Here is a 26,821-nt window from a genome sequence, read left to right on the forward strand (position 1 = left end):
AAATAAAAGGAAAAAGGATCAGTCACTGGTTTACTACAGTTGTTCACTGCAAAGGAATTGCTGCTTAGGACGGTTTAGAAATCACTTTGTTTTAGACAAAAGCTTTGTTTCTCTTGTTCTAATTTTGAGCTTTGGGGTCAGGATTATCTTTGTGTCTTGTACAGTGCCCAAATGCTAAATAATAATAATAAATACAACTAGAAAACCACCCCCAGCTACAAAGCAGCTCACAGAGTGTGTGATTTCATTAGAACAAGTTTTTTATCATGCACTAAAACCATTCTGGAGTACTTCTAAAAAAAAGAACAACAACAAAATAATCCATCTGAACGCTCTCTCTCTCTCTCGGGAATCAATTAATGTGATCAAAAGAAAGGCTTAAACTCCAATGAGTGAGTGGTTTACTCCAGGAACTGAGCTGACCGATCTTACTAAACTCTCATCTTATTTACCTTTCAATTTGTCCTGTGCTTTTCCTATTAGAATTAGGATTTGTCAAAAATACAGAATTTTTTCTGCAGACAACACCTGCTCTACATTGTTTTCTTATTAGAGAGGTAGTATTTGCATAACCAGTGTTTAAAAACAAACAGACAGGAAAGATGCTGCTCAGAGTGAAGGCAATTTCTATGTTGTCACTGTCATTAATTTTCTTCACTTCAGAAATAGTTACATTATTCTGCCTAAGCAGCAAAGGAAAATTTTATCTTTCCAGTAATAATGCATTACAATAACACATTTAATTAGAGGTTTGCAGAATGCTTTAAAGATTAAAAGGTCTGGGAATGTAAATTATTACTTTTAATTTTTCCTGGTGTCTTATTTAGGATCTCAAAGTATATTTCAAATATTTATTAAGCCTCATAACACTCTCTGCAGCAGGTATTATTACTCTATAAAAAGCACTATATGAGAGTGCAGTAGCATCATTATTATTTTACTGAGGAGAAAACTGAGAGACAGAAATTTTGACTTGCCCAGCATCACAAAGTGAACCCATGGAAGAGGTAGGGATTTGAACCGACATGTCTAAGTTCAGTGCACTGGGGGCTGCAAAGTGATAAAATTCCATCTTATTTTTGTATTATGGTAGTACCAAGCAGATCTCATGATTGACAAGCTACAATGGCATTATATATAAAAACCTCCTTGATTTGATATATCTTATCTATATCAAAGCAAGGAGGCTTTTCCAAAGAAGTTGGAAGACAACTAGGGAGGGCTTGCTCAAGTATGGCCTCTCAAGAAAGTGTGGAAAAAATGTGGCATTTCAAAATGTATGCAGGTATAACTAGTGAAAAGCATAATTTTTTCCATGATTTAGGGATGTGAATCACGATAAATTAATGCTGCTGACAAGAAGAAAACTGAAACTTTTGAAAGGTGGTGCTGGCAACAACTCTTGCTATCTCCTGTATGGGGGAAGAGGGGGAGATGAATGCCTATATTAGAAATATTATTTGAGAAGCAAACCCTGATGTCAGAAAGCAAAATATGCCAACTTATGTATTTTGGTCACAACAGCTGTACAGATGGAAACTTGCAAAAGTTATTATGGAAGGAATGATAGAGGATCATCGTAGCAGGGGACAATCAGTAAGGAGATGGATGATGGTGTGCAGCAGATCAGTGAGGGGACAGCTGCTGAGCGCTGTAAATTAGTGATGAATCATGAAGGCTTCTGAAAATTCTGCTATGATGTCACCAACAATGGCATGACTAAATGGATTTACTTAGTACAGCGAGGGCCCGGCCCAACTAAGACTGAGGTCCTACTTTGCTATGCACTGCACAAAACCAAGATGTTACCTGGCCTAAAAAGCTTACACACTAAATGTGTGCTCGGAATGCAAAATCAGCTGTCTTAGTGCTGTGATGGAAGTGACAAAACCTTTGGGAGGATGACCTCTAGTTTGAGGTTGCAAGAAAAGAAAGAGGGAGGTGCTATCCTGCATTGGTGCTTCATTGGCACCATCTGACACCGATCAGGCTTCCTCCCCTTTCTGGCCTGAAGGAACCAAACAGGCAGTGCCAGCATAAGGCCGATGCCAACGGTTATCTGAATTATTGATCAGGCACATGGTAAGCACCCAGGAGGAGCAGGGACAGCTTATCAGTCATGTTATTGGTGGTAGAGGCCCTGTGGCACAGACAGCGCCGCGGTGAAGTTGAAATTGAACTTAGTGTCTGGCTTCTGCTGCTCCTTCTACATTAAGTGAGGTGAGGGGAAAATTGGGGAGTAGGGGAGAAAGTGCCCCCCTTTCCCCTGCCCCAGGCTGGGGCTAGAGACAGGGGAAGGATCCCAGACCCTCTACCCCCGGGCATTGCACAGCCTGGGAACAGCGCCCCCTCAAGGCCAGGCCTCTGCCTACAAGCTCAACCTCAGACTCCACCCCCGGAAGTGACGTATCAATCACAGCCCCGCACTCTCCCTCCAGGAGCGCGAACAAAAGGGATTTTCAGCCCCGCGCCCCGCCCCTCCGTTCCCAGCGCCGCGCCCTGGTTGGCTGGCGGCGTCCCCGGCGGCCGGCGCCCCGCCCCGCCCCGCTCTTCCGCTCGCTGATTGGCTGTGGGTCCCGGTCGGCTGGGTCGGCGATTGGCGGGCGCGATGTCAGTCGGCGCGGGGCCAGGCGGAGGAGCCTGGATGGGGAGCGCGGCCGGGTGGTAGCGGCGGCGCGGCGGGTGCGGAGCTGGACGGGGCCCGGGTCAGGTCAGTGCGTCGCTGGGGGGCGCTGCTTGGCCCCGCCCTGGGGCCGTGAGGAGCGGCCGTTGGGGGCGCGTGGCCCCCTCCCCGGGCACGCTGCGCCGGTTGGCGGCTAACGTCGCGCTCCTCGTCCGCAGCGGGGCGGGCTCGGCTGGGGGGGGCCGGGGCCGGGAGCCGAGCTCGCGCCAGGTGTCCCGCAGGGGGGAGTGAGCAGCGCCGCGCGGGGGGCCGGGACCTTGCGCCCGTGAGAACAAATAAAGTGTCCCGGGTGAAAGCACCAACTTCAAACCGGTGTCTGCGCTTTATCATCCCGCCTCAGCGCCGCGCTCCTCGGGCACGGACCGTGCTGCTCCTGTCTCCGCGCCATAGGCGGGAGGGGCAGGAAAGCCCGCCACGGTTCTCGTCCCGTGGACCCTGTTAGCGGTTGAGACCCTTACGCGTTACCGGTGAGATTTTTATTTACTTGCTGCTGGTTTTAAAAGGGGGAAACTGGCCGCAAGGTGCATCGATATCAAGAGACTCCCGAGAAGTTTGCGCGCACACCTTTGTGAAAATGTATAAAGCGAGTGTACATTTGTTTGGTGCTGATTGTCCTTTCGTTGTGTCACTCAAAAATAATCCTAGCGGCGTTATGGTTCCTGGAGTTTGTTCACTAATGTCTCCTATGTGCAAATACAATTGTGAAATGGGAAAACAGAATGGAGTAAAGGCCTGTCCACAAGTATCTGAAGGATGTAAACACCAAGGGGTGGGGCGGGGAAGAACTGTATTTATTCAAAAGGGTTTCCCATGAGCTGCAAGTAAGTAAGGAATTCTTCAGGCTGAAGTGTGTGCTTCTCCCCTCCTTCCCAAGTTCATAACAGTGAGATGGACATGGAATGGACTTCCAGAGGAAATAGTGATGCTCTTGTTTTGCCCCATCTTAAACTAGACTAGACAAAACACTAAAAGATGTAGAGCGAAATGTCTCTGATCGGGGCTGGATATAGTCTTTGAAATCCTGAATGTGTTAACCCAGAGTATGCAGAGACGTAGCTGAGTTGGTCCCAGGATGTTAGAGAGATAAGGTGGGTGAGGTTGAATAAAAGATATTTCCTTGTCCACCTTGTGTCTTTAATAACAGACAGTAGAAGTTCTTGGCATCTCTAGCAGGAAGTGGGTTCTTACCTGGAAGATGGAGCAGAAGCTAAAAGTGAAAATCATAAAAAGTTGCATAGTGGTATCCCATGGAGAAAAATGAGAAGCAAACTAATAAGAGCAAAGAAAGGCAGCAGCTTCTTATCTTCAAAGACTGAAGATGTTGAACTGGCACCATCTTCGCTATGTTACAGGAAAGAGGCAGAGAATACTTAACATGGAAGTATAAGCCTCAACAGCTATTGGCAAAGTAAAGATAGGGACAGACTCGTAGCAGACCTGCATAAGCACATGTCATTCCAAACAGAGATGCTGAAATGGCCATCACAAATCCCTCACCCTGCAGTAAAGCCATTAACAGGTGGGCTATCAGGGCTTTAAAACAGTGAAATTGACTATTCTTTCTCCATGTAAAACAAAACAAAAACAACACCTAACTTAAAGCTGTTATCTTCCAAGCCTTTCTAAATAATCTCTCTCTAATTTATTATGTAGATATTTAATAGTCTTTGGTAAGAAAACTTCAGGTTTTTGCCTTTTTTCTTATCTACAATTTGCACTCTGAAGCAAAAGTTAAAAGGTTGATAACTTATGTGTGTTTTTAAAAAAAAAACCTTTATATTTTTGTGGATTCTCTTAGCAATTCTTTGTTTGCATGTTGCTGAAACATGAATTTGAGGAGATAAATGGGCAACAAGCCACCTATCCTTATTGAACCAGTTTTGGGGCTTCTGGATTTGACAAACAATCCATCATCTTTTTTAAAATGTAGATCAGTCATTTTGGATAGTTCCTTTTTAGGTGCCTCCCAGTCACACAATCTGGTCTGTGTGCACAGTATTCATGAACCAGTGTTTGACTTCTCCGAGAACAGACTCTGATTCAGAGGCCCAATAGATGTCATGAAATTTTACATCCTTGGTCTATAATGGATGGGGTGTTGGCTGAGACTCTAGCTGACACCATTGCTGGCTAGTTCACAGACCAGCATTGGAATTAGCTCTGGAAATCCCCTCTTCTCTAAATGGAGGAAAGAGGCATGAAGAATATCTGTCAGGGAATTGCTGACAGAATAAAGTAAGGAACAGAAATGTATCTAATTAGGTCTCAAAAATTTACCAGACACTTTCTAGCCTTAGAACTAAGCCTAATAGTGAGAGGTTTGTACAAAAGGCAAGGGTGGGGAAGCCCACTCTAGGAGCCAAGCCCTGGAGTAATGCCTCCAATGGAAACCCAGAACTCCTGCTAATGAGGAAGAGGAGAATATTGCTTCATGATCCTGGCTGCTGCAAGGAAGCAAGGAAAAAATCTCTGCCACTCTTCTCTTTACTAGTCTGCTTTTAGGCATGATCCTCTGTGAGCCTTGCTTAGCAGGATTTGTGCTACAACTTTCCCAAGTGTGAAATTTACATGAATCTTGAATTTCTCTGCTGCTATTCAGAACCCTCAGGGCTTCAGTGAAAATTACTTTGGTCTTATTAACTAATTATCAACTATTCTGCAGTTGCTCAGCAAGGCTTCCAGCAGCAACAGAGTCACTGGAGCTGTGCACAGACTCAGGAAGACAAAATTTCATCTGCCAGCTTCTGAAATGTAAACCACCTGTATCTTTGCAAACATTAGGGCTAGAAACATAGTGCCTCATGCTATAAGGTGCTGAATGCATCTGAATTCAGTTGGTGTTGAAGGTATTTAGAACTTAACAAGTATCAGAGGGGTAGCCATGTTAGTCTGGTTCTGTAGAAGCAGCAAAGAATCTTGCATCCGAAGAAGTGGGTATTCACCCACGAAAGCTCATGCTGCAAAACGTCTGTTAGTCTATAAGGTGCCACAGGATTCTTTGCTAGAACTTAACAGTGTCAGGTCTTATATGTATATAGTGACAAGAAGACACATGGATTTTTCAAGCTCTTTATCTAAACATTCATTTTTAGAAGAAAGCTCTCTAACCTGAGATGATTGACCCCAGAAATGTCTGGTCAGTCCATTCTTAACACAAATATGCTTCTGTTGTGCATTTAAAAAAAGTTTTGGTCTTAACTGGCTCCCAGCCAGAAAAAAGTCTTCATGTGTCTGTGCAGAGCATCTTAGTTTGAAGGTGGCTTATTTTGTGTTTGTATTTGACTTAAAGATATGTATTATTTGGCTTTTAGTCTTTAGTCATCTTCCAGAGCTCTTGTCTGCAGACCATTAGCACAGGACAGAGATTAAGGGATAGCAGAAATGAATAGGTGATTTGCTTTTTCTTAAATGAAGAGATTTGCCATCCAGAGATGTAGCAGGAGGATTTTATATACAGGGGTTTCAAGTGTGGTATTTGTAGTCTGTAGTTCTAGAAAACAGAAGGAGATACTTCAGGGGGATTTTAGGGATGAGTTTGTCATCACAGTTTAAAGAATATTTTAACAATAACTTGGTGTGGGGACCTTATTTTGGGGGAGGGATTGCTTTGTTTTGCCTTTTGTCTAAATCTTCCACCTTCCCTCACCCCCCAAAAATAACCCCAAATGCTACTCATTTTAACTTAAATCTCTGTTGTGGTTTTGGCTTACTGCCTGATACATTTGAGGAAAGACAAGAAGTTAGAGAGAGTGGTATGCCTGTTTTTGAATAGTGTAACTGAAAGCACAGACACAACATTCTATGTATACAACAGCATATTTTTATTTCACTGATTTCCAAACTATCCTTTTAGGTTCTTGTATGGCTTCTATTACTAAGGTATCTGAATGCCTGTGGACTTTTGAAAATATCAGCCCCTTTTTAGCTATGAGGAGTTAAAATGAGGCTTATTCAGAGCTGTAGACACAGAAGCATTGTTGAAAAACCAGCATATTTGTAGCCATAGCCTATGAAAAGACAGGAAGTATCCCCAGTCATTAGAGGAAAATGCCACTTCTGTTCTGTGTAAGATGTTGCAAGGAAGAGCGCAAGACACATGAGTCAAATCCTTAAGTGTATGTGAACTGTCTGACAGATCTCTATTACGCATTTGGCTGTGTGTTCTTTTCAAGAGTGGTGTGGTTAGGTTCTTGTCTAATTAGAATACTGGCCCCTTAGAAGTCATGGAGTATGTCATCAAGCTCCGTTGGAGTCAGTGGATCAGATTCTTCTGTTAGGCTGAGGACTTCAGATTTACATTCATGACTACAAGCAGAATGTAGCCTAGTGCCTTCATAATTATCTGTGCAGGTATTTTACATGATTAAATATACTGAAATACTCCTATTATTTGGTAGCCTACCTCATCCTTTCCTCCAACACTGTATGCTCAGAATAATTAGGTTCAAATACAACTGTTAGATTATGTTTAAGTATTTATATTTAAAATTTCTTTTAATTTTGTGTGTGTGTATTTCATGATAACTTCTGGAAGGTAGGTTATTTTAAGGGAAATATTAACAGGCTCAGAAGAAAATGTTCCATAAGAAATGTTGCTTTCAAGTATAAAATTATGTTTCTGCTCAAAAAAGCATAGCACAGCTAAAAGGAAATTTACCTTTAGACAAGCAATAATCATTTCTGTTTGTTTAAGGTCTGAACTTTTGATTACTGTCTTAAAAGTGTAGCAGATCTCAGACTCAATACAAATATTTATTCTATAAGACTAAATACTGTAGTATTTGTGGTTTGAGCTCTGTGTGTTCACACAGGTTAACATATTGTACTGGATGTGAAGTGTAATGTTCTAATTGTTATTCCTTAAATATTGGTTTTTAAAGTTGTTGCAAGTGGAGCTTTTTATTAGGAATATAGAGGTGCTCGGTCAGTTCTCACCAGTTTGCATGTGAAAATCTACTTGGCAGGATGAATGTGTGTGTGGTATTAAGGGGTGGGGGGGAAATTGTGCAGGGATAGAGAGGGAACAGTCCTCTGAATAGTATTTAGAGGGGGCGAAATTAGGGAACTTAACAATATAAAGGACATGCCTAGAGTGACCCATGATAGGATTCAGAGAGACGATGGAATTTATTGGTGTAATGGCCTGTGAGTTATTTTTTGATTCAGAGACATCTGGCGTTCTTCTGAAATTGGGCACTAAAATAAATTGGGTTGACTTTTAGTTCTTCCTTCTTCCCCCCACCAGCATCCTTCAAGATAAAAGGGTTAGATGGGTTCCATTTCTAAATGTGCATTGGTTCAGCAATGTGCGATCTGCAAGGTGTAGTAAGTGATCTTTACCCAGTGTCTTAAAACCATAGTAGTGCAAGTGCATTTTTTTTTTCAAAATACTCTTTTAATTATATCTGTCTTGTGAGATTTTTCGTTATTAAGACATACAGCATGGCTGGGTGAACTGTGCTCTGAGTACAGTTATTGCTTACTTGTATGTGACTTGTTGCTGTTAGGCTGTAGTGTGTGTATGGGTGTGTCCACCATCTCAAAGTATCTTGAGCTTCATGAAGTTGAAAGTTAAAGTGCAAGCCAGTATACGTACTGACTAGTTTATATAGCTAGTCTTACAGGAGTGTTATGAAGTGCTTCTTTAGAATAATATCTTTGGAGGCAGGGACTTGGTTCGTTAGCACTTTGTAAGTGTATGGTGCTATAGAAATAGGAGATGCTTTGGTCAAAGCATTACCATTTTGAATTTATAAAGGTTAGCACTGTGTTCTAAGTTACCAGAACATATTGGATAGTCACTGTGCTTATGGCTGCAGGCAGTGGTCAACTGTGAACTCCTCTCTTATTTGTACTTAAATCCAGTTTGTGAGCAGTGGTGGCAAGCAAGTGCACCATAGTAGGAAGCTCTTACAGCTTTGCAGAGGATGTGCTGATGTGAGCTAATGTGGAAATAAGCATAATTCTCCGTGTACTGCTGATAAAACAGATGCTGGTTTTCCATTTTTTCAATGTGAAAATTGATGTTCAGAATAGTACTAAATACTGGTGTTAGTGCAGTTAGTTTTGCCACCTTTAGGACCTCAAAAATTACAGGGGAAAATATCAGCTTTCTTCATTGATAAAAGAAAATACTTGTCTTATTTTAAATTTATGTCTTCTCTTCACTGAACTAATACAACTTAATAGTGAACATCTCACAAAATATGATTTGATACTGTTTCCTGTAAATACTGATTCAGTCTTAACCTTCATAAATTAGTCTGTGGAAGAACTGACCCACTGTTAAAATGAAGTCATGCATTTCCTGGGCGAACAGTCAGGATGTTGAGATTTAAAATCTGTCCATGGCAATCATACAGTTCATAAACTTAAAAGTGCCTACTTAAGATGGTAAATTTTAAAAACTGAAAACAAAGCCATATCCCTTACCGTGGTCCCAACCTGTCAAATTAATTCTAGATAGTCATGGGAGTTGTTTTTTTGGATGTTATGATTCTGTTCTCTTCTTCTGTTTATAAATGGCACTACACATTTTCTGCGCAGTACAAAATAGCTATTATAACTAGCCAGCTATTTCATATCATGGACGTAACATAATTGTCAACCAAACAATTCCAGGCATGAGAGAGGTGTCTTGTTTCTAGTCTTGCACAACTGTGTCTAAAAAAGTTTATTGATCAGTTTACAATTCTCCAGCAATTGTCTACCCACAGAATAGTCATTAAGAATGCAATGTCCTACCGAAATGGGAATCTAATCAAGCTCATACAAATATGAGTCTCCTAAACTGGAAAAGCAGTCGAAATTTTAAGTGTAGATAATGAGGAGGTAAAATTGAGTACAAGAGGCTGCATGGTTGAAGCAGAATATTGGGAAAGTGGATTTCTGGGTTGTCTTTCTGATTCTGCCACTGTTTGAGAGACCTTGGGAAAACACTTTATGCCTTGAATTACTGTAAAATGGAGGTGAGGCATACCTCACAGATGAGCTCAGGCTTTCTGTGGGCAAGGTTCACTGGGCTCCTTTGACTATAGAACTGAAAAATATTAACTATATTATGATAAAATACACTAGATCACTAATGAATTTATTTGCTCTTTTAAAAAAAAGTTTTAGATCAGCTTTTAGGTTTCTACTGATTCTTCTGTCAAAGGCATTTATCTTGCAGAATCTTATCCACAGCCTTCCAGGCTTGGCAAACCCTGAAATATTCCAGATTCTGGCTTCATGGCCAGACAGCCTATACAGCAGATGGAGCACATGTTGAAAGTCCGTCCTAGGGTGGAGGAACATCCAGGTTCCTGTGCAGAAGTTTATAGTTAAGTTTTAAACTCCATGAGCGCTCTTATACTAAAGTAAGAATACATTAAATGATTTAGTCTCGGCAAAATATCCTGCAGACAAACCTGGATGTATTATGGACGTTCAGATCATGTCTACAAGTGGTTCCTGTTTCAGATTTATAGGTTAGAATATTCCTCAGACAATAGCACCTGAATATGACCTCCCAGCAAAGTCTATTTGAAGCAGTTGGAATAAATGTGGTTGAAAACTGTCTTGTATTTTTGAAGCCACTTAATGCAAGATGACAATGCCAAGTAACACTACGCTCAGAAAGAGACTAGGGAACAAGTATGTCTCCTAACATGTGCCAAACTTAGTCTCAAGAATGTGCTCAAATGTCTGAAAATGGGCATATAAGCAGTCTAATTTCATTGGGAATCCACAGACTTTACTGGTTAAGGATTAAAACTGATTGGGAACAGATTAGTTTTTGGAAGTGTATATTCAAAATGATTTGAGTAATTTCCTGAAGATAACTTGGTCTGTAACTTGTTTGGAAGTAGTTTTCTGTTTTTCAATATTTGAATTTTGCGATGTTTGTTTGGATGCACGACTAAAGTGGATGGTGTGTTATTACTTGAGTGTGTGAGAATAACATTCATTTCAAATTTGCCTCCTTCAAATGTTGGCTTAAAATCTGTTTTGGTGATCATCCCTGCAAAGTAATTTAATTTCTTAGCATATTTGTGGAAAACAAATATGCAGGGGAGTGAACTCAAAGCATATGTTTAAATATTCAAACAAATATTTAGAGAAAAATTGTACTAGTCACCCAACTCTAGTGGTAATGAAGATAGAGCAAATATATTGTTCATTGAAGAAATCCGTTCTTCACTCCTCCAACCAATCCTCTGATTTTTTTTCCCCCTTTGTCCTGAATATAGCTGTTTTTTTGTACTTCAGGGCATTGGTTGGGATACAGCATTTTTTTCCTAAAATGCTGTAGTATGCTATACACTGCATGTGCTGACTTTAAAACTCTGTTTTGAAATGAAAATGACAAAATAATTCAGGTGTTTCATCTTTAAAAAGCTGGGCCAAATTAAATTCTTCTTAAGTGTCCACTCTTGTTTAAAGAAGTCTTCCCTTTACCCTCCTGGCAAATCTCAACAAAGCTCTAATTAAAATTTTGAATGTGGGGACTGTGTTCCAGAACCCATGGATGTTAAATGTATTTGCTGGTTCAGAAAGCCCTCTTCTGAAATAAAGAACACTTGCAGCAGAGATCAAAGCATCGAAAGCCAAACTGCAACTGTAAAATGTTCTGAATCTGATTATTATCTCAGGGCTTTTAGTTCTGCAAAGATGACCCAGGGTAGAAAGAATTTGTCTGTGAACAGTAGTGGAAATGGCCTCAACTTTTGCCCTTCAGGGGAAGTATTCACATGAAAAGAAACATGTTCTCCTTTAGGCCTTGGCTACACTGGCACTTTACAGCGCTGCAACTTTCTCGCTCAGGGGTGTGAAAAAACACCCGCCTGAGCGCAGCAAGTTACAGCGCTGTAAAGCGCCAGTGTAAACAGTGCCTCAGCGTAAGCTAATCCCCACGGGGAGGCGGAGTACCTGCAGCACTGGGAGAGCTCTCTCCCAGCGCTGGCGCTGCGACCACACTCGCACTTCAAAGCGCTGCCGCGGGAGCGCTCCCGTGGCAGTGCTGTACAGCTGCAAGTGTAGCCATACCCTTAGTTTCCTTATTATTTGTATTTGCTTGCTCTTCAAGAAAAAAGGCTGCTTTAAATCCAGTTGTCTTCCCTTTGCTGTAAGTGTGGCATTAAATATGAACTTCAAAATTGTAATCATTTACTGAACACATGCTGTGCTGACAGCTCTTTAATGGCTAGTTACATTGCATTTTAACACAACCACAGTACCATAAACAGCCATAGCTGTGCTTTCATTTAAGAAGACTCTCTCTGAAAATGTTTGAATATTTTTAGTTTGTGTTTTAACATCAATTTAGTATCTGTAAGCAAATAATCCTGGGCAGTTCACCAATTTGCATGAACAAAGCAGGAAGGTGGGATTTTGTTGTTGAGAATTTTCCAGGCATTTATTTGACAGTTTCAAGACTTCTCCTATAGCTGTGTTTTGTTTGTTTAAGCAACAGGTCATGCCCCTCTTTGATTATTTTATTTATTTATTTTTAGTACAAATAAAACCATGTTTCAGTGAGTCGAACAAAAGTGGGTTTGTTAATCCAGAGCAGTAAATTTCGTATTGATTTGGTTACTCATATCTAAATTAAGAGGTAGTCTCTAACTCAGTCATTGTCCAGTGTAGAAATGGAACTCTATATCTTGTTGGAATTGCCTAGAAGTATTCACAGCTTTTAAGTAGGGTAGCAACTTGTCAGAAGGGAATTCCCTCCCTATAGGGAATTTTAACTTTCTCCTGCTGCTCCTTGGAGAACCACTTCCTCCTCTGTCTTGAAGGCCCCAACTTATGGCTGGCTGGTCTTGTTGGAAATCATGAAACCAGACATTTAGAGGTTTACCAAACTGTTTATTATACAGTCACACTTCTTTCCCTCAGACAGTAAATTCATTTAGCTGCAGTACTGAACGCATGCTACGCTGACAGCTCTTTAATGGCTAGTTACATTGCATTTTAACACAACCACAGTACCATAAACAGCCATAGCTGTGCTTTCGTTTAAGAAGACTCTCTAGACATGCCAGTATAAGTCTACCCAGAAAAGCCCTATAAAAAAGCTGTACTGCTCTGCTGAAACTTTGCTGTTTTAATATTTCACACTGGACTTTGAGTGAAACAAGAATATTATTTCATAGATGGAGTGCCCTCTGACTAATGCTGAGGGGAGGAATAGATCATTACTTTAAATTCCTCTTAAAGTGTATAAAGCAGCGTTTCCCAAACTTTTTTGGCCATGGAACACTTTTTAGCCTATTACGGAACACTTATAATATTATTTTGTAGTCGTTTGGTTTTCAAATAAAAAATTGTGTTATTTATGCTCAAATATATTTTATTTTATAAACAAAGCAAAAATACAAATTTAAAACAACTTGAACTAACAGTTTCTAACTGGAAAGTGCATATAAAGTAGTACAAAAATCAAGTGCAAGAGTCAAAATTAGAAACAGTGTTCTACTTTAAAAAAAACCTGTTTTATATATACACAAACACCAAACAAATTAGATTTTTACTAGGAAAATCTATTTTTATAAACAGAAATACAAATTTGGATTTAATGGGATTGGTGTTTCTGCATTTTTCTGTCACAAATTCACTTAATATTAGGAATAATGCTGGAAAGTTGAATCCTCATGTCAGACACAGCATCAAGTCTACTCCTATATTTGGTTTTTGTTGCAGTATAATACGAAAATCCCGTTTCACACAAATAAGTTGTAGCAAAAGGAAGGAGCACTCAAACTGCACGTTTAGCCACATTGGGTACTCTTCTATTAGGCTGCTCCAAAAATTATTCAGCGGCAGATCCTTAAACTTTAGTTTCACATCGGAGTCAGAAATTAAGTCAATTAGGCTTTCATAATTGTGCGCAGTAAAGCCAACTGGTTTGGCTGTAATTACAAACGGATTTCGATCCCAAGCATTATCATTAGTAGTTGTAGGAAAATATTCTAATAAAGAAGCCTGCAAGTCACGTAAGTGCTATAAAATAGTGCTAGAAACTTCGTGGACTGTAGAATTTATTTCAGTCAGAAATTCATGTACTGTAGGGAAGTTATTCTGTTCTACAGAAGATGCCAAGAATTCCAGTTTCTTTTTTAACAACGAAATTTTATCCATTGTAGTAAAAGTGGTCACAGTCTTTTCTTGCAGCGACAGATTAATTTCATTAAATTTTGCAAAAATATCTGCAAGATACCTAAGTCTCTTTAGCCATGAGGAATTTGTCAGACAGTCATTAAATTTTCATCCTGAATTATCTGAAGTGAAGAATACCAGTAGTTCACTACAAAGCTCAAAAAGCCTCACAAGCACTTTTCCTCTGGATAGCCACCTCACTTCCATATGTAAAAGAAGCGCTTTGTGCTGGCTACCCATTTCCTCACTCACAATTTTAAATAACCTGGATTGAAGTGGTCAATATTTGACAAAATTGATAATTTGTACTGCTTCATCGAGCATAATTTTCAGATATGCTGGTATTTTTTTTTAACTGCAAGTGCTTGTCTGTGTAGAACACAATGGCTTTTAGTGCTTTCTGGTGCCACACTTATGATTCGCATTACAGCTCCCTTCATCTTCCCAATCATTGCCCAAGCACCGTCAGTACATACATCAATACATTTTCCCCAACTAATTTCATGCTTTCTGATAAAATTGTTGATGCAGTTGAATATTTCTTCTCCAGTTGTGTTGCTTTGCAGAGATTCACATAAGAGCAGGTCCTCTTCAATGATATTATTAAATCTATATCGGACAAATACTAGTAGCACAGCAAGTCCTGAAATGTCAGTGGACTCATCTAGCTGCAATGAGTACTCATGGCAAATTTTCAGTCGGCAAACTAGCTCTTTTTCTATGTCATCGGCAAGATCTTTAATATGGTGTGCAACAGTATTATTTGACAACTGTATAGCATCAATTTTTTTACCAGACTGCTCGCTCAACATGCACGTTACAGTATCTTTCGCGCAAGGCTTGATAAGCATTTCTCCAATAGTGTGAGCTTATCCAGTAAGCGCTATATGGTAACTTCATCGATAAGATGCCTCTGTTGCACTTGTGTTATGTTTTAGCAATTTTAATCATTGAAAGTTTACAATTTCCAAGTGAGTCACGCTTCCTCTTGAAAAAACGTATATCTTTGTATTCAGCATGCTTGGTTTCCAAATGCCTACAAAGTTTAGCAGGAGCCAGTGAACTGTTTGCTAGTATTTTGTTGCACACGACGCACTGCGCATCAGGAACATCTTTATTTCCAACACACGTAAAACCGAAAGCAAAATAACTTTCATCATACTTTCGTTTCGGTCTTTTAACACCTGCTGCTGCTTGTTTTTTGATATACTTCAGTGGAAATTCTTTCACCTTGGATAACTCTCACTAGTACTAACAGATTTTTTGGCAACAAAACACTGTGATTGTTCATCCTCACTTTGAAGTGTCACAATATTTTGCTCGTTTATTTCGACCACAGTTGGAGTACCGGAAGAACTTGCCTTTTGTTTCAAAGTTCCTTCTTTTAGCCACAAATCCATGGTGATTAGGTTTAATAACAATATTTAGAAATACTGAATTTTTGTCAAATTTTGTCACAAATATTTATATTGTTTCAAGCGAAGGTAGTTTAGTTGTGCTTATCACACACACGGTAAAGACCCACAGGTTTGAACATGTTGAGTGAATATTATATTCAACGTGGCGTAAAGAGAATAGTGTGTGCATACCACTGCAGTTCGCGCAGCCTTGAGCGGAAGGGGTATTACGTCACTAACTGAAATGTGCCCAAAAGGGGTAGACGTCAACACGCTTGTGTGTCATGTTCTCTTTACAACATGATATCAATACGAGATCTGTCAATAACAGGAAGAAGAGTTTTATGTTAAATTATAGTAATTCAAAAAGAGTTGTAAACTACACTTCAAATATGCCAAATTAAAAATTAAAAAAAATGTAAAAACCCTTTTTTTCTAATTATGAATCTTTCACGGAACACCTATTCACATTGTGCAGAACACAGTTTGGGAAACGTTATAGAGGATACTTAAGGTTGTTACTCTTCTGGGTGAGCAAGACAATTTTCCTTTCCCAGAAACTGGAAAATTTCATCTGTGTAAATAATCCATTTTTGTTTGCAATGTTGTAGCTGTGTTGGTCCCAGGATATTAGGGAGACAGGGTGCGTGAGGCAATATCTTTTATTGGACCAACCTCTGCTGGTGAAAGACACAAGCTTTCAAGCTACACAGAGCTCTTCTTCTGGTCAGAAGAGCTCTGTATAGCTCAAAAGCTTGTCTCTATCATCAACAGAAGTTGGTCCAGTAAAAGATATTACCTCACCCACCTTGTGTCTGCTTAAACAAGACTGAACATGGCTTTATTTGCTTAGCTCTACACAAGACAATTATGCAAATTACCTGCAAAGTAGTAGTGACTTTTAGAGTAGTAGGTTTCACTGGATTCCATTCTGCTGCATATATTTGTCTAAACAAAGGTTAAAAATTAATCAGCCAGTGGATAAATCCATCTTTTGCTAGCACAGTTGAGCACCATATAACAAACTGAGGTCTGTTCATGCATCCCATGACTTTTTTGACTTTTAGCAAGTGTTTAAAGAGTGGCAGAAGCTGGGGATGAATTTGACACATTTAGCTCTTACTGTTGTTGCCTTGCAATGAAGGATATGTGTTGTAATTTTAGGACTTTTCACAGCCTATACATGTTCGATGCAGAGTATTTTAGGCTTCCACTATAGAGACATACAGACTTGTTAAAATGTATGATGTGACTATTGTTGCTCTTAATTAAAATGCAGTATCCAGAAGTATTGGATCTGCATTCTAATATGTACAACTTAAAATTGTATTTCACAAGCTGCTATGGTCTGAAGAAATTCCATAGAGAGACTAGAAACCAAAGTTCTGCGTGTGTATATGTTTCTGTGGCATTAATCTTGTGGAGTGACTTGAGTCTGTGCCACAGGAGATGTCATTAGGGATGGCTCAAAAGGTACAATGTAGCTTTGAAATGCTAATTTATAAACTTAATATTTATCTTATGGTAAATGGATCAATTTGGACTGCAAAGGTATTGTTCTTAAGCAGCCATTTTTAACCTACAAATTATATGCCTGACGTATGGCTCCATGATTAAGTTCTTAGTGGCACATTTGCAGCTCTATGGTTCAGATTCATAATCCACAGTAGCATGATTTAAAAAAAATTCACTTCTCCCTCCTGTTAATTTTGGCTGCAGCTCAGTGAATATTGTACATCAGCACTTATTTTCTGCCCACACTATCTGGGTATGCATATGCTTGTGAACCCCTGGGAAAAGATGAAAAATCAATCTTCTGCAACTAGTTCTGGAGGTCATAAAGAAAACACTGGTGTGTATGTGTTCTCCTTTGTTTAACAATACAGCTTGCAATGTGAAAAACTAAAAGGTCTAAAGTTTCTAGGTTCAATTAAGGTTGTGCATTCCTGGGTCTTAGAATATTACCTTTTGGTGTTGTTCAGAGCAACATCTAGTGAACTAATTCTTTTCTAATTACTTTTGTTTTTCAGGTATTCAGAATGAATCTGGAAAAGCTCAGCAAGCCAGAACTACTGACGCTATTTAGTATTCTTGAAGGAGAACTAGAAGCAAGAGATCTTGTCATAGATGCCTTAAAGGTATGTTGTAAGTACGGTAATTGAGTCAGAAATGTTACCATCCTCCTGTAGGTTCTGCCAAAGGCCTGTATCACAAGGTGGGGTTTAGCAGCAATGATTTATTACTTTTTAAACATTCACACTGAATATCAGCAGTGTTAGATAGTCAATGCTGTAGATTGATCTATATCTTGGAATTCATTACCAAAAAGTTGGCTGCAAAAGGAAGCAGTTCACTGTTTAAGTGCAGAGAGCATTTTAAATGTCAGTACTTCCTTTCTGATGACAAAACTGCTCTTGATTCTTTATCAGGAAGAATTAAAAGGGTTAGTCTTAAACTTCTTAATTAAATATTTCACATGTTCCTGTTTCTTCAGTAAGAAAACTCTTGAGAACAGCAGAGAAAATAAGCTCTCAAAATCTCTCTGGCAGGGGTGACTATTCTGCTGCTTCCTAAGAAGCAGATGCCATTTCCGTGCTAAGAATAACATAGCCCCAATGGGATAGTAAGGCTGCATCTATACTTCGGGCGGGGGTTGTCATTTCTTTGCTTGTGTACACACATTCGCACTAGATCTCATCAAGTTAACGGGAATATAAATAGCAGTTTGCCCATGGTAGCACTGCTAGTGGAAGTAGAGGCACAGCTGCTGCTAGCATTGCTACCACAGCTACAGTGCTATTTCTGTGCATGCTAGTTCTCTTCAAGAGCTCATAGTGTAGACAGCCTGCATAGTGTTCTTGTACCCTCCTTTCATGTAGTGTGTATATTAAGTTGCTAGAAAAGAAAGGGAGTGCCACAGCCTTCGCTGCCTGTGTGAGTGAGGCACAGTGCTGTTTTGTTGGAGCTGGACAGTGTGGTTGAGAAATGTGTAGCTGATATTGGGGTTTGCATCCAGGCTGACTAGCTGAAACTCAACTCTGATAAGATGGAATTAATGCTCCTGGAGAGAGGCAAGCAACCAGATGAAATTGCAAAACTGCATCTGCCCCTTCGGTGGGGTAACTGATTCATCACTTGTTACTCTGTCACAGACTGAAGTCCTGGTCTCTCTCTAGAAGCATCTGGATGGCCTATACCAGTAGTAATGTTTTCTCTATCGGCATTTGGCTAGAAAATTGCATCCCTTTCTTTCAGATGCAGGACCTTGTCATCCTTATCTATGCCTTTATCCCCTTGCAGTTTGTCTATTGCAATGCACTCAACATGTGTTGAGGAAACCGTACCTTAAGACCACTCAAACTTCAGCTGGCCCTTGTAGGGATCCCATTATGTCTGTTCTTCATTACTCCATTGTTTGCATTGGTTTCCTGTTTGTCTCTGGGCAGTGGTTGAAGGTGCTGATTTTGACCTGTGGTGTTTGTCCTATATAACTGAGATTTCCTTTCTCTATGTTATATCAGGGCAGCTACAATTATCCAAGGCATTCAGGATTAAATGAGAGAGTGCAGAGAACAGGGTGTTCTCAATGAGGTGTTCTTAGCTGTGGCGCTGACTCCTCCATTTTATCTGGCAATCTTGATTTGTTGTTCTTCAGGGAATGTTTTAAAATGCATCTATTCTCTTCTGAGAGGGAATATTAAATGGGAGAGTGGGGGTGTGGGAATAATGAGGCAAAAGTATTGTGGGAAAAAAATTAGACACGTTTTCTGAGGGTTGACTATTTGGTAACTTGTGTACAGTGACATAGAATTTATAGCTAGGTTCATAATTCCTGTCCTGGGCCTTGCTAAAATTCCAGTTACAGTCATCTTGCATGGTCTGTACTTTGTATGTATGTTGTAGCTAGTGCAAGTGGTTAATCTCTTTCTGGCTGGGTAGCAAAGATTAACCGCATCTATCTCAAATCTAAAGGTGGGATAGATAGTCATGTGGGTCTGCTGTCTGACACAATTTTATTGCAAAATGCTGTCCTCCGTTGACTTGTATGTGTGAAAAGCTGCTCTGGGTTGCTTCTCTGCATGCTGTGCATTCTGTGGTAACTGCAAAATTCCATGCAACAATTCTGACATTGACTCTTGGTGTTCGTAGAAGATTAGGGTTGGAAGAGACCTCAGGAAGTCATCTAGTCCAACCCCCTGCTCAAAGCAGGACCAATCCCAACTAAATCATCCTAGCCAGGGCTTTGTCAAGCCAGGCTTTAAAAACCTCAAAGGATGGAGATTCCACTACCTCCCGAGCTAACCCATTTCATTGCTTCACCACCCTCCTAGTGAAGTAATTTTCCCCAATATCCAATCTAGACCTCCCCAGCATTCTATCCACCTTATAGTCCATTCGTCCAATCCATGCTTTTTTTTTTTTGCTGGCAAGAATACTGTGGGAGACCATATCAAAAGCTTGGCTAAAGTCAAGATCTATCACGTCTACTGCTTTCCCCATACCCACAGAGCCAGTTATCTCGTCATAGAAGGCAATCAGGTTGGTCAGGCATGACTTGCCCTTGGTGAATCTGTGTTGACTGTTCCTGATCACCTTGCTCTCCTCCAAGTGCTTCAAAATGGATTCCTTGAGGACCTGCTCCATGATTTTACCAGGACTGAGGTGAGGCTGACCGGTCTGTAGTTCCCTGGATTCTCCTCCTTCCCTTTATTAAAGATGAGCACTATATTTGCCATTTTCCAGTCGTCCGGGACCTCCCCCAATCGCCACGAGTTTTTAAAGATGATGTGATAATGTTGTTGTCTCACAATGTTCTCTTTCTGTTTCCCCTCTGGTAATGTCCACCCTTTTACACTGCTTCCCCATTCTTTCTCCCTTTGATTTTTCACTGTATGGGCTTGTATCTGCTTATATGTATTTTTAAGGAACTAACCACCATAGTGCCTAGATACCATTATTAAAAGTCTGTATAGTATTGTACACGGCAGTTCTGTTGCATCACACATTAGGAGGACCTTTACAGTGGATACCAATGGAACAGTTCTGCAGCCTAACATAGACTCTGCATGTTTGCTGGCAAATAAAAACAGGTTCCACATGTAGTACCTTGAAAGATCTACCTTCAGTTCTTCCACATTTGATCCATTCTAAAACATCCAAAACTAAATGACAAAGCCAACTAACTGTAGCTCTCTGCTTTTGAAGGTTACCAATATGCTTCAAAGAGAGAACCCCCTGAATGGTTAGTTTTACAGCCTATCCTTGCTGTGCTGTGCATTATAATGCCTACTGGTTCTATTGGTAACAGATGTTTAGGTAGTTATTGCACATGTTTTCATAAAAGATTGCTTTTGTTGCACTAGTCTAGTTTTATTTACTGCAAGCAGCTTTTGTCTTCTGTAAAGCTCTTCCCCCAAATAGGGAGAACACCCAGAGAAACCACAGCTATAATTAAGAAAGCATTTGGATAAGAAAGTGCCACATGCTATCAAATATAAGTGTTGTGTTTAGTCTGCACAGGTTGTGTTTCGGCAAAAGTTATCTTTCCAGGCTTCAGCACTGGGCAGCATGAATGAAGTGAAAAGAAGCTGGCAACGTTGCAGTTCACTATATTACATTAGATGATTGGAAATTGGATTTAAATTTGTATACAGAAGAAAGCTGGATCCTTTGATTTGAAATGAGATCTGGCTTGGTTCAAGATTTGGGATCTGCCTTATATGTCAGGCCATCACCTCATTAGTTCTGCACAACCTGATGTTGCTATCAGTGATGATTATTCTGTAGCTGACACATCACGTTTTTTTAGGGATGGATTGTTTTTTGTCGTCTTTGTTTTTCCTCCTTTTATTCTCCTCCTCAGTTGTGCAGGTGTAAATCTCTGGGATTATTTGGAGGAGTAATGCATAGTGTGAAATCTCATGGTTCCAGTGGCTAAAAAATTGAGCAAACATTAGCTTTTTGCCTTTGAGATATGGTGGGAAAGGCCATTATTATTAGATGAAATGTGCTTTATCTGTTCAATAATTTTGTAGTTAGAGAAACTGGAACAGTAGAAAGGAGGAAATGGAGCTGGCAGTTTATTGAAGTAAATAGTAAAATGTGACCATGTTCAATATTAAAGGTTACTTCAGGTTGGGTTGTCATTACTTGTAATGTTACAATTTTCAATATCTCAAAACTGGAATGGCACATTGCTTGCCTTCCTGCAGTGCTGACTTAGCTAGCCTTTCAGATGCCCCACTAGCCTCAGTCCAATTCAGAGCATACAAAAATACTGTGTGCTGAAAAAACCTTGTATCTTAAGGCTCTATTGAACTTTCTTCTTGCATCCAGACAGTGTCTTGGTTTTTCAGGACACCCGTTACTCTCTCACAAGCTTTGTATAATGTTCTGGAAACACACTTAGTTTGTACTTTAGTGTAGATCTGCATTCCTGCAATTTTTTTGATAGGGTGCAAGGAAGAGGCTGACCCAAAGTAAAATGGCTTCAGTGTACGTACATTCAAATAATGGCATGAGCAACAATAATAAAATGGAGATTTAACCAGCAGTGAAGTGTTTGTGACCAATTCATACAGCATAAAACTAACCAACCAAGAATTTGACAAGTACATTTGAATAATTAACAAATTAGATGAAATTATGATCTGCTCATGGAGATCACCTAATGTAAAGTGGCTAAGTAATCAAATTAATGACTCTCCTAGCTCTAGTAAAGGATCAACTGTAATGTGATTCACAGCCTCCCACCTTCCCCCCCCCCCCCAAAATAAAAGTATAGAGAAAACTGAAGTTAGTGAGAAAAGAGAAGTAAAAACTTTGCTTCAAAATTAGTTTTCACTGTGGTTTCCCCAGCGTACTACCCGAGGGGAAATGAAAATCCCTCTCTTCTCCAACTGGCTTGCTAGTGGAACAGGTGGTGGAATATTATAGGTCTCCTAGCAGTGTTTTGTACCTCGATCCCAGAAGCTAGAGTTAGTACAGTCATGGCTGGAGTTGAACTCAATGTTGGCAGGATGCTTTTGGTACCCTTATGAACATATTACATATGTTAGAGAAAAAAATCACAAAGCTACTTAGTCTAGAAGCAAGACAGAATTTGAGCAGCAGAAAATTTACAGCCAACACCAGCCCAAGCCTCTGGGATCTACAGCTCTTTCTTCTTGTATTTACTTATATATCATAATTATTCTAAAACATTTAATTGAATAAAATAGACAATATTTTTAAACATATGTAAAGTAGCATGGTGCAAATTGTATGCCAGTCTATATGCTCCTATTTTGATGAGGAGAAAATATTACAGGAAAAAGCACTGAAGAAGTGTGCTAAGATCAGTACCCAACCGATATGGACTGAAATCTTGGTAAGAGAACTTATAGTTAACTGAAATGCATACAGGATAAATGGGACGAATAGATCTGCTAGGAACAAGTGTCAAAATTTTAAGAGCTGAAACAAGCATCCATTGATTGATTGCATCCTCTGATAAACCATCTTATTGATAATTCTGAGGCTGTTGTTTTCTCTTGTTCAGTGTGTTTCCCCATCACTACCATGAGATGTCTTTTCAGACTTTTGAAAAAGATATTTTTAATGCTAACTGTATATTGGCGTTGCAGAAGTAAGCTGGAAGCAGGTAGAAACCCATTTTGATGTGGGTTTTGACTGTGTGTCACTGGTCATGTTACAGTTTCAAATATTCCAGTATTCTGAAGACTACAGACAAAACAAGCTACAAAGAAGGTGGTTTTGGACTACAAAGTGGCAGAGAAAATTTGTATCTTCGTTTCCTCTACAGAGCAGTCTAAAATACATGTGTAACAAACCATAAGGTCAGAAATCAGGATTGTTTTAATATGTAGGTAAGGTATAACTTAATAAATAATAGCATTTTTCTACAATATTTACATTATGTAAATAGATGTTAATATCTAGCAAAAAATCCTGAAGTTTACTCAAATCGTGTGATGGTTATTCAGCAAGATGAGAAGGATTGCATTAGACTAGCACATGGTAGGATGTACACGTTCTACATCTGATTCAATAAACTTTTGAAATCTCTGGAGTTATATATGGCATAATTTTTAATTTATATTGCAACAAAGAGCACGCATCATAGGAAGTTTATGTGCCTTCTGTTAAAATGTCACTGCAGTCCTCCAAAGGGTAACAAAAAGATGCACCCTGGCAGACTAATTAAAAACATAAAAAGCTGCCCTTTTGTACTGGAAGAATACACACACCTGTATAAATTGCAGCCACTAAAACAGCCTTCCTTCCTTGTCACTCTGACCATGTCATGCCCTTTTTTGTTTCTTTGTACTGGCTCCTTGTTTCTCATCCTATCAGATTCAAGCTCCTTGCCCTAAGAAAATAAGAACATCCATACTGGGTCAGGCCAAAGGTCCATCTAGTCCAGTATCCTGTCTTCCGACAGTGGCCAATGCCAGGTGCCCTAGAGGGAATGAACAGAACAGATAATCATCAAGTGATCCATCCCCTGTCACCCATTCCTAGCTTCTGGCACTATCCCTGCCCATCCTGACTAATAGCCATTGATGGACCTATCCTCCATGAACTTATCTAGTTCTTTTTGAACCCTATTATACTACTGGCCTTCACAGCATCTTCTGGCAAGGAGTTCCACAGGTTGACTGTGTGTTGTGTGAAAAAATACTTGTTTTTGTTTTAAACCTGCTGCCTATTAATTTCATTTGGTGACCCCTAGTTCTTGTATTATGAGTAGGAGTAAATAACGCTTCCTTATTTACTTTCTCCACACCAGTCATGATTTTATAGACCTGTATCATATCCCTCCTTAGCTGTCTCTTTTCCATGCTGAAAAGTCCCAGTCTTATTACTCTCTCCTCATATGGCAGCCATTCCATACCCCTAATCATTTTTGTTGCCCTTTTCTGAATCTTTTCCAATTCCAATATATCTTTTTTGAGATCTCTTTCTTGAGTGGTAACAGCTAATTTAGATATGCAGAGTTGGGATTATGTTTTCCAATGTGCATTACTTTGCATTTATCAACATTGAATTTCATCTGCCATTTTGTTGCCCAGTCACCCAATTTTGTGAGATCATTTTGTAGCTCTTCACATTCTGCTTGGGACTTAACTATCTTAAGTAGTTTTGTATCACTTACAGATTTTGCCTCCTCACTGTTTATCCCTTTTTCCAGATCAGTTATGAATATGTTGAATAGAACTGGTCCCAGTACTGACCCCTGGGGAACACCACTATTTACCTCTCTCCATTCTGAAAACTGATAATTTATTCCTACCCTTTGTTTCCTATCTTTTAACAAGTTACCAATCCATGAGAAGACCTTTCCTCTTATCCCATGACAGCTTACTTTGCTTAAGAGCCGTTGGTGAGGGACCTTGTCAAAGGCTTTCTGAAAATCTAAGTACACTATATCCGCTGGATCCCCATTGTCCACATGCTTGTTAACCCCCTGAAAGAATTTTAGTAGATTGGTGAGGCATGATTTCCCTTTACAAAAACATATTGACTCTTCCCCAACAAATTTTGCTCTTTGCTATGGTTTCAACCAGTTTGCCCAGTACTGAAGTCAGGCTTGCCGGCCTGTAATTACTGGGATCGCCTCTGGAGCCCTTTTTAAAAATTGGTGTCACATTAGCTATCCTCCAGTCATCTGGTAGAGAGGCTGATTTAAATGATAGGTTACAAACCACAGTTATTAGTTCTGCAATTTCACATTTGAGTTCCTTCAGAACTCTTGGGTGAATGCCATCTGGTCCTGGTGACTTATTACTGTTTATCAGTTTGTTCCAAAGCCTCCTCTAATGACACCTCAATCTGGGACAGTCCCTCAGATTTGTCACCTAAAGAGAATGGCTCAGGTTTGGGAATCTACTTCACATCCTGAGCTGTGATTGACCGATGCAAAGAATTCATTTAGTTTCTCCGCAATGGCCTTATCTTCAAGTTCCTACTTACCTTTGCCCCCGTGCATCGCCTAAATGTGCCTTTGCACGTTTTTCCATCTTGCTCTCTACAGGTGGGGAGCCTCACTGAACTAGTTCAAGAGGCTACCACCCTCCCTTTCTAAGGATCACCTTCTGCTAGAACTCTTGCAAGAAATCAGCCAGGACTAAATTGAATGCTGATTAGGATGAGCTGATCCTATTTTAAATATGTTCAAATGAGTTAGAACAGTCAATTTATGCATGCCAGTTAGGTGAGCTATTGTGACTTTATTACTGTCACTCTTATCTTTGCTTTCCCCATCTGCCTCTTCCCTCCAATTATTTCTTAATCTCGCTTGTTGCATCTTGTTCCAAATTAGACTGTATCTTCGTATCTTAATTTCTTTTCCAGGACACTCTGCTCCCTCTTCGACCTGATTATATTTAAAGCACACAACAAGGTAGCAGCTATTTTGGGGATGAGAAATGTTTAGAATCACTTTACGCAATTCAACATTAAGGGCCAATTTCTGTGGTCCTTACTTGTGCAAGACTGCCATATAGAAAGGACTGCATGAGTGGGGCCCCAAATTATCCTTCTCAGATCCAGCAAATCATGTGAGTGAAAGGAATCAATTAAAATAAACTAGATCAATCATCCTCAACATTTATAGAGTGCTTTGTTCCCTTTCTCTTTTTTGAGAACAGACTTCTCCATTCATTAAAACTGAAGTTTTGTTTTCTTTTAGATCAGAAAACAGGAAGCAGCTTTCAGGCTTGTTCTTGCTTGAGGCTGTAGCTCTTTCATAGCAGAGTCGAACCTGGCTAATTAGCATTACTGACTGGGAGAATCTGAATTACTGCATTTTGCAAGTGAACAAATAGATGAACAAACAATAAAGTGAGGATAATGCATTCCAAAACAAACCGTTCAGTTGTCAATTGAGTTAGATTTCCGAGTTTTCTGTTCAGTACCATAAGGTCCCACTACAGCAGCTACTAAATCTTTAAGAGAAGGGGCAAGACAACTGACACACTTTTTTTTTCTTCTTTGTGCAGATTATAAAATGCTTGGATTTAGCAGGCTGCTGCTATACTCTGTTCTCTTGAATTACAATATTTGATACAGCTTTTTCTGTATATATTTAGGAAAATTTCACTTTCATTAATGTTTCAATTAAGAAGTTGACCTGCTCACCAATAAATCATGATAAAAAGTGCTGCCTTCCACCTGCCCAGTAACTGGGTGAGTTCTGAGCAAGGAATATGATTAGATAACTGTTTTCTCCCCTCTGTGTTATTACTTGTATATACTTTTTGTGTGACAGTCTCAACTTCACATTCTGTTTTCTTTAATATAGAGATGGCCAAAGTGCAGCTTGTGGGCCCAGTTCAGCCCACTAGGGCCATCATCTTCAGTACAGGAACTCTAAGCCTACTGTGATCCATCTTGATCAATTGGAAGGCCAGGATCATGCTGGGATTTGTAGTCTCTAGGCTATACTTCAGTTTTACACACGAGAAGCTGTAGTCTGTTCCATTTCATGTGCATTAGGAGCATCCCTTAGGTTTCTTGCAAACTGCAACATAACCTTTATGTGAGCAAAGCTTGAGCTACCTTAACTCGCTGGCTTTTTCATTTAATATCGATAGTGCTA

The 26,821-nt window shown here is 39.7% G+C and overlaps 1 protein-coding gene across 2 annotated transcripts in view; it reads left to right on the forward strand.

Annotated features, from left to right (window-relative positions):
* The first annotated feature begins 2,491 nt into the window (after positions 1 to 2,491).
* Positions 2,492 to 26,821, forward strand: part of CTTNBP2NL (CTTNBP2 N-terminal like) — a 40,920-nt gene continuing 16,590 nt past the window's right edge. The window contains exons 1-2 of one of the 2 annotated variants that reach the window (XM_039535605.1): positions 2,492 to 2,710; positions 17,250 to 17,357. In XM_039535605.1, the coding sequence (XP_039391539.1) occupies positions 17,259 to 17,357 (99 nt within the window). In that variant the 5' untranslated portion in view covers positions 2,492 to 2,710; positions 17,250 to 17,258. Of the gene's footprint in view, positions 2,711 to 2,858; positions 3,151 to 17,249; positions 17,358 to 26,821 lie in introns of those variants that run through there. The other variant, XM_039535604.1, reaches the window with a different exon arrangement.

The sequence above is a fragment of the Mauremys reevesii genome, linkage group 4, assembly GCF_016161935.1.
Source record: "Mauremys reevesii isolate NIE-2019 linkage group 4, ASM1616193v1, whole genome shotgun sequence".
Classification (NCBI taxonomy): domain Eukaryota; kingdom Metazoa; phylum Chordata; order Testudines; family Geoemydidae; genus Mauremys; species Mauremys reevesii.